The 8,768-nt window shown below is 41.8% G+C and overlaps 2 protein-coding genes across 2 annotated transcripts in view; one reads left to right on the forward strand and one right to left on the reverse strand.

The window, feature by feature from the left end:
• The window catches only part of DDX28 (DEAD-box helicase 28), a 4,227-nt gene extending 1,060 nt beyond the window's left edge, over positions 1 to 3,167 (forward strand). The window contains exon 2 of the mRNA XM_014517699.2: positions 7 to 3,167. Coding sequence (XP_014373185.1) covers positions 7 to 898 — 892 coding nt within the window. The 3' untranslated portion in view covers positions 899 to 3,167. The remainder of the gene's footprint in view (positions 1 to 6) is intronic.
• Positions 3,168 to 7,131: 3,964 nt separating this feature from the next.
• Positions 7,132 to 8,768, reverse strand: part of LOC102370299 (galanin receptor type 1-like) — an 80,977-nt gene continuing 79,340 nt past the window's right edge. Inside the window, 1 exon segment of the mRNA XM_014517693.2 lies at positions 7,132 to 7,449. Within this exon segment, the coding sequence (XP_014373179.1) occupies positions 7,132 to 7,449 (318 nt within the window).

An 8,768-nucleotide genomic window follows, 5' to 3' on the forward strand; every position in this document is an offset into this window, starting at 1 on the left:
TGTGAGGAGGCAGCGGTGCGCGGAGCCCTCCCTGGATGTGCTGCTGGCCACGCCGGGGGCCCTGTGCAAGGCGCTGCGGAAGCGGATGGTGACCCTGGAGCAGCTCAGCTGCCTGGTGCTGGATGAGGCTGACACCCTGCTGGACCCCACGTTTGTGGAGCTGGTGGAGGAGGTGCTGGCGCATGCTCCCCTGACCTGCAGGCCCCAGGATTTGGCTGATCCGTGGGATGTCAAAACCCAGCTGGTGGTCGTCGGAGCCACCTTCCCTGGAGGCCTGAGCCGGCTGCTGAGCAAGTTTAGTGACATTGGCCACTTTGTCAGGCTCATCAGTCAGAGCCTGCATTGCCTCCTACCCCACATCCAGCAGAAATTTGTCCGGATCAAAGGCAGAGACAAAGTGTCTGAGCTGTTGCAGCTCATCAAAGTCCGGAACCCTTCCAGTGGAGCCCTTCTGGTCTTCTGTAACAAGGCCCCCACAGTCAACTGGCTCAGCTACATCCTTGATAATCACAAAATCAAGCACCTGAGACTGCAGGGCCAGATGCCTGCAGCCATGAGAGCAGGTATCTTCTCTGCCTTCCAGAAGGGAGAGAAGGACATCCTTGTCTGCACTGATTTAGCTTCCCGAGGACTGGATACCAGCCGCGTGGAGCTGATAGTCAACTATGACTTCCCAGACACCCTGCAGGACTATCTCCATCGGGTAGGGCGTGTTGGTCGTGTGGGTAGCCAGAAGCCTGGATCTGCAATTAGTTATGTGACCCATCTGTGGGATGTTGACCTGGTGAGGAAGATAGAGACTGCAGCCCGGAGAAGGACTAGCCTCCCGGGTATGAAGACCTCCATTGATGAGCCTTTGCCTGAAACAGACTCGACTCAGACTGCCAAACAGCAATGAATTTTGTGTTTGAATTAGACTTAGGCTCCTACTAAAGGCTTACTGTTATATTTAATACTGGCAATCTTATGTTTGTGACCCAGAATGTAAATGTTATAGCCAAAGAATTTAAGCTTTTCGTTGCGTCATGACCCTAAGGTGTATTGATTCATTTCAGTTGTAGCAATTACTTTACATTTTTGCAAAATCAAATTGTAGTAATGTGCAACAGGTAGTTAAAATGCTTTTAGGGAAGGCTTGAAATTGACTTTCTCAATTTCATTGCTTTTGATCTATTTGTTCAAAGCTCATTAATATTCAATTTGATGTAAATCAGATGTATCTGGATAAAAAATAAGTTAGGATTATGTAGTCACTATAATCCTGAAAATTATATTTCATTAATGTTCTAGTATAGGTGGCTAGCTATGTTAGCCTGATGTCAGGCAGAAGGTAGGGCGGGGCAGCACCCTTGAAACTGGTTCAGAGAGGCATGAGTTTTCACAGTGATCTGCTGTGTCAGATGCTAGGAAAGGACTCCCATTTCTAGCTCACTGTTTCTACCTTGCTTACCTTCTGGCTGCGCTGATACAATATTAGCAACAGCCAGGAACTGAATATTAGGTGAAGGTTAAAATAACAATTATTGTGGAAATATGTTGCCTCTTCCCTCAAGTGTATTAAAGGTTATATATATCTGTTAAAGGTTATATAACTATTGTAAATTAAGGCTTGTTTATCTCCAGCACAGGTAGGTGTAGTGGAAGTTTCTGGACCATAATCTAACCTTCTATCTGAACTCTGACGTTGCAGGAAAAAACATCTTCCTTGGTCTTACAATGTCACAGTACAATACAGATTCAGAAATTTTTTCCTGGAAATACACACCAGGTATTTCAAAAGTGGAGCTAGGACACAATGGAAAGAAAATGGAAGGGAAGTGCTGGTTAAGCAGTTTGTACTCCAAGGTTACCTCCCAGTAGTACATTTGTAGTATTTTATAGGTTGAAGAGAGAGGCCTTTCACGCTTTTTTATGAAAGTTCTTTTGCTTGTTTTTTATTATATATTCAGGCTTTAATTGTTGAAATATTAGGGTAAGGAGAATCTCTGGCGAGAAGAATGTACCTCTCAGAGTGCCATTCACAAGTAGATCAAAGCACTGTTTAAAGGGGGGGTCATAGATAGTGCATTAGGCACCCAGAGATGAAATAACTTGGCCACAGTCACCAAGTAGGCTATTGATGGTTGGAAATAAGATGTAAGTTCCATGAATCCTGCTCTGGCACACTGATACTTAACACCTAAATAAAACTCCTCCTTTGTCAAAAGGGTTGGAGTCAAAACTGTCTCCCTCAATTTTTTGTGAACCATTGTAGATTCTGTGTTCCCTCCTCTTCCCTCCTCCAGGCAGCTGCAGTAAAAGCATCACGGACTGTGTGTCAGTCTGAGGAGAAGGAGTAGGAGAATAGGGGAGTGAAAGGTAGTGTTGAGCTCTCCCATGTCTGCGCTCAAAAATAAGTTTTAATGGATGAGGACAGCTTCACAATTTTGTCCAAAGTCTGTCTTCTCTGACTCCCCTGCATTATGTCATGGACTGAAAAGGAAATGCTTTGACCGAATGCTGCCTATAGCAGTGTGAGTGGGCAAGTTATTGCTTTTGAATGGAATTGTTTCCTGGTGAGTGGCTTCATTACTTCCTTGTCTGATTTTTAAGGAAGTTAAGCCCTATTTTTGGGTTTTTAGTCAATCATCAGTGTTAGAAAACAAAATTTTGATTCATAGCTGAGATTTATTACAGATCCTTTACCACTTAATCCATCTTTCTGTGTACCTGCTTATATCCCCTCTGTCAACTCAGGGGTGTGGAAAGTGCTAATATGGTCAAAAGACTAATTACTGAAAAGATCAGAGTGGGATATTTCTGTTATTTTTTTGCAAGGGAAATTGTGCATAACTATATACTAGTAGTAATAGACATGCAAAGGAAAAACACAAGCAATTACAATACTACTCTGGTTTCACTAAGTATTTGGGGAAACTTAGCTCAAGCTTAACTAATACAGTTCAGGTTCAGAAATGTATGCCTAGAGAGAGAGAGCTGGGATCTCACCGGTCCAAGGTACTCGAGTCTCAAAGCTGACGGGTAAAATTCCTAACACAGTCCTTGAAACGAAATGATCTGTTCTTCCAGCGTTCCAAGAATGACGGGATGGTGTCAGCACAGGAGTTTTCTTCTTTCTTGAAGGACCCACACTGTTTACAGATTTTTATACCCTCAGTTCAGCTGCTTCGAAGCATCCTCAATTGTGTAAATCCTTGTCTTTTCTATTGACAAGGGGTTATCTGGTTTGGAACATCTCAAGAAACTGATTGATAATCAGGAAACACACAAGATTAGGGAGTAACCAAATACTTGGGAGCCATCTTGAAATTCCTATGGATAGCAGATATACTGATGGGATATCTCGTGGTTTCTTCAGAAACAATAGATAGCTTGCAGCATCAGGATTTTGGATTTTTACTTGTGCACAAGCCTCAGCTTAGCATGACTTTTCCAGATCTTACTATAGTCTTTTAACAGACTTAAGATAATTATTGGGGTGCTCATAACCTTTTGTGGTGAGGACTTCCACCAGTCGTCTCAGGAAAAGCATGACAACACCTGTGATTAGGGCTCCAACGGGCTGGACGCTGTGATGAACCCTTAACCATTGTTCAAATGTTGCCCATACCCGCTCTGACTCAGTCTCTTGCTTCAGCATTCCCTAACCCGGCAACCGAGCTTTAGTCAATCAAGTTTAAATAGGCCTCCCATAGTGGGACCAGGGAATGTACAGCCCGAGATGCCTATTAAACTTAGAGGTGTGTGTGTGTCTGGGCGGGGGAAAGTCCTTAGTAAATCCAGATTAGAACTGGTCTGATAAATGCTGAGCTGGGTGTGTGTGAACATGGGTTGATTAGCATTTGGAGCACAGATTCCCCATCATGCAGTGCTCCCCTGCTTCTCTGGTCCCAGAATTCACTGCAGTCTCTGCTTCAGGCTTTCTGTTCTCCATCTCTCATGTAAACGAATGGTCATCTGGTTCCATCTCGGATACAAATGAGACCTAGGGCAGTTTCACTCTTGTCACCCTTACCTGGAGGGTCTTAGGTGTCTCTCTCACTGCATCTTAACCAGTTTCATTTATGTAGAGGAGGGGAGGGAGGGGGGGTGAATCAGACAGACTGCATCCTGTGCCAGGGTTCCCAAGAACACACAGCTGAGATGTAACATCTTTCATGACAGCCTTTAGAATAAAGTCTGTAATGAAAACTAGATGTTGGACACTAGTAATCTATTCATGTTACAGCAGTGAGAAGAATGTTGTGGGGAATCTTCAGGCTGTAGCGGTATAGTTGGAAGATTTCTTTTATTCCCAGTTGGTAAAGAGAACTGGAATAGCAATGCAGTAAAAGAACCTGGGGACCCTTGTATTTTGACTACATTAAGCATTATGTGCTGCTTGTCGTCCACTGTGAAGTTAATTGCAAATTTTTGTCTGTATATGTGCATAGGAAGAAACAATACCAAAGATCCATGGCAGTGTGCAGGAGGAACCTTTTGGGCATAATTTATGGAATGGACTAAAGGAGTATTAATATTTTCAAGTGGCTTCTGCATGAATGCTACTCGTATACTAGCAACCTCATATTAATTCCAGTCGGAGGTTGTGCACTGAAACCTCTCATTTCAACTTCCTTAAAATAGCTTTATTTCCTTGTCTGTTCTGTAGTCCTCTGTTATCTACAGCCAGCTCAGGCAGTTTATCACTTTTTACTATCTTGTACCATCTATACTTTTCCCAAAGCCTGATGAAGGGACTTGGATCCTGAAAGCTTGCAGAAAAGGACAATTTTTTCTGATTCTCCAGTTTGTCTAATAAAAGGTATCACTTTGGAACCAAGAGTTCTAGTTTTTTGTATTACTCAAAGCACTAAGCGAATCAGACCCTCTGATTCTGCCACTGGATTTACTGAAATCAATTGCTGAGGCCTAGTCTGCAGCATAAATTTGGTCAACTGGGAGGGAACAATGAGAGGGAAGCAGCATGTTTGTTCTTCAGCTTGAAAACAAGTCTTGGCAAACAAAAAACAACATACAGTTAGAGTCCAGGTCTCTGTTATGGTCCATAATAAAAGATTCACTGAGAGAGTATTTCAGGATATGATTGCCTCTTTCCAGAGGTGGGTAAGTGTTTCTGATATAGGACAACAGTTACAGTTGTTAAAGAAGTTATGTCTCAGCATTCCATTGCATTAGCCTATGCATGTACGTGCTAACAGTCTACCAGAATATTTTTGACTGCTTAGATTTAATGGCTATGCCTGCCACCTGAGCAGGTGGAGCTGACCTTGTACACACAAAACTAGTATGGTGTTTTGGAATCAAGGCATGCTGTTTTTCTAGCAGGAAATGTGTGCCCCTGCATATGCATGCTTGGGGGGGGTCAAGCCCATGGAGGGCAAAGTGAGCCACACAGACTCTGCTTGATTTGGTTACATAGATGTTAATTCCTGACTTCTAGTCTTGTATTCAAATTGGTAGACTGCTGTCTTCTAATCATTACACATTGATATCAATAGTCCACAAAGGTAATAAGAACAGTATATTCCATCCAATACAGATGAGAGAGAGATTTTTATGTGGAGGGAAATTTTTTAAAACCTGCATGTTTTCTATTGGAGGCTTCTGATTATACTAGGTTCATAAAGGATATTTGAATCTTGGTTATTATGAGGGTAAAAACTGTTTATAAATAGTACAGGCTTAAATGATTGATAGATGTCTACAGCTTACTTATAACATGAGTGGTGTATATATTATAGATGACTGCAAGCAAAACAGTTTAAACTATTATACATGGTTGTTAGTAACTTAGTAGCCTCTGGGATGATTATTTAATCCTTTATAAATCATTAATTGATGAAACTTTAATAGACTGTGATAATTTAGAACATTTATGAGACCATTGGTCAAACTTCATGAATCCCTTCAGTAGCAGATCATTGCATGTGAGTCAGTTTATCCTAGCTCAGTCTGAATTGCTGCACACAGTATTTTAATGCAGTACTGTCAAATGACATAATTACATAACAGTGACAAATAAGATTGTTCCAACCAATTTTACAGAATGAACTAGTGACACTTTTGTATGTTTACAAATAGCAGCTCTTATCAGTAGTGCTCAGTTTGGATGATCCAATCAAATAGTGACTGTGGTACAATTCTATAAAATGAGGCCTTTTCTCTTAATTTCAAGTGACACACTGTCCAATAAAAGCATTTGGGTATACATTCTTTATAGTACATGTACCAACAAAATTATTTCTATGCAATACCTTTAAAGAGAGAGAGACTGGCACAACGGCTATGGGTGAATAAACTATTGTGTGTGCACTTCTGCCACAAAGTAAATGAAAGAGAGGCTGCAGTAGCTTTGCCCTTTATGGAAGAGTGCTTAGCAAATCTCTCTCATTCATATAGACCAGTACTAGAGGCAATAATTAATATTATCAGTTGCATTCAGGTGAACACTAGCATTCAATCCCAGAAGTATGAAGGCAATAAGGAGATGCCAAATGGAAATGCTTAGATCTCTAAGAGCAAATTGTGGTTAAGGTCATGCATGTTTCTCCTGCTCTTCTTAAGGAAATCCTTTGTGAAACAGGAAGACCTAATCAAAGCTAATGAATTAAAAATAAGCCCAACCGACACAACCTAGAAACACTAATGCCCTGACATTAGTTAAGACACAATATCACTGAACACTTCAAGGCTCTTCCTTAACTACTACAAATAATTTCTCCAAGTATTACATTTCCACTTGCATTTAACCTAATCACTGACAGCTTTTTTTACAACACAGGTCCATGTTGTTTCCTTTCTGATTAAACTATCTTCTATATAAACTTCTGTCTCAACATCTTTATAGGGATTTACAGATACCAAAGACTTCATAGAACCCATCACTAGGATATCCAAGTTCCACAGGTTTACAGAATCCAGTGTTTAATAGGCCATGACAACCAGCTCTGTGAACTGTTCTCAACAGCTTTTTGGAGGGCTGACTCCTGCGATGCCACTGATATAATGAATGAGTTATTCTTACAAAGCACATACTAATCTTGAATTAAATCAGTAGGAGTCAGATTTTTTTATTCTTTTTTTTAACTTTAATTTCTTCTGAAAGAGATTCTTATTTGTATGCCCAGTTCACACATTAGTTGTTGAATGGGTGGTGGAGAAGTTCTCCATGCGTATTCTCACCAGCTTCTCAGCAGTAGCTGGCTGCAGGAGGAACTTGCAGGTGAAGACTTGCCGACAAGCCTTGCGGAAGTTCTCAGAGAGGAACGCATAGATGATAGGGTTAATGCAAGAGTTCCCATATGCTAAGCAGTGAGAGATGATGCGAAAGGTGAAGGAGATATTGTTCAGTGGAAATTGCCCAAACTCTGCCCACATGGTGATGATGTGATGTGGCAGCCAGGAGATCAAGAAGACAGCAACCACGAGTAGTACTGTCTGTGCTGTCTGGAAAAGATAAAAACTATATGTTAGATAATATCATTAGTGTTTAAGCATGAGTTATAAATTAAGTTTGTGTCCCTAATCCTATTCCCAAGCTTCTGGTGGCAAAGATTGTACTAGCCCCTGTTGGACCAGTGATCAAATCCCATATCATTGTTTATTATTAATCACATATTTTACAGTAATATCTATGATTTGTTATCCAATCCATAATACAATGGTAGATAAAGACAGTGGTTGATAGTTCCTACCTACAAGAGCTTACAGGGGAGAGCTGTGGGCTCTCCCATGCAGTTTCTGGGCAAGGAAGGTACTTCAGGAAGGCAGTAAGGAGGGGTTGGGAGTCAACTGGCACCCATTTTACGCCCTCCTGCTCAGTACAGTAATTTTGGCTGCTCCTATGTGTGTTTCTCAAACAGAGGCGGGCAATTATTTTGGGCAGAGGGCTGCTTACTGAGTTTTGGCAAGCCATCAAGGGCCATGTGACAGGCAGTCGGGGGCAGATACGTATTAATTTTCTAAAATTTTTAGGGGCCCTGCAGGCCAGATAGAATGGCCTGGTGGTCTGCATTTTGCCCACTCCTGTTCTAAAATGTTAAAAGTGACACATTAGTTTTGTTTCATGTTTTGGGGTGTTTTTAAATTCTATACTGCAGCAGTACTTGTCTTATGAATAGTGCCTCTCAATTTGCTCTTCTAGACTGGATCCAGACATGCAGGCATGTGCAGCTGGTCAGGCCTCAAACTGCACATCTGGCATGTTAAACTGCCGTGTGCTGCAAATTTGCAGTGTGGGGGCAAAATTTGCTACGGGGAAGTCCCAGTAGCAAAAAAACAAAACAAAAAACCACTGTCAAGAAAAGCAATACGGCACACACCACTGGTGCGTCCAGAGGTTCAGTCCTTCTCGGAGGTGCTCAGGCTGCTGGCCAGAGCATCTCCTTTCTAGTTCCACTCCGGCTCCTCCAGCATTCTGGAGGAGAGGGGAAATGGCAGTTTCCCCAAAGCGGGGCTTTTTGCCACATGTAGGATTGTGCACTGGGACAAAAATAAGTGGCTTCAATTTGTGCTGCAACTACTTTTTGCTGCTCAAGTGTATGCCCCTGCATGTGGGAATGTGCCCCAAGAGTTGAATGATAGCTCCTGTGTACAGAGAATGACTTCTCCTGTCATTGAAATTCAGCAATGATATTTTAGTTCAGTGCAATGGAATCATTTGAGGTAGATCTTACCCACAGTTAAATTACTGCAGATGTAGATCTAGCTTTTTTCTCTTCTAATAAAGTCAGCCCCATTGTACTACCTACTACAGTGTTGGGGTT

The sequence above is a fragment of the Alligator sinensis genome, unplaced genomic scaffold, assembly GCF_000455745.1.
Source record: "Alligator sinensis unplaced genomic scaffold, ASM45574v1 scaffold97_1, whole genome shotgun sequence".
Classification (NCBI taxonomy): domain Eukaryota; kingdom Metazoa; phylum Chordata; order Crocodylia; family Alligatoridae; genus Alligator; species Alligator sinensis.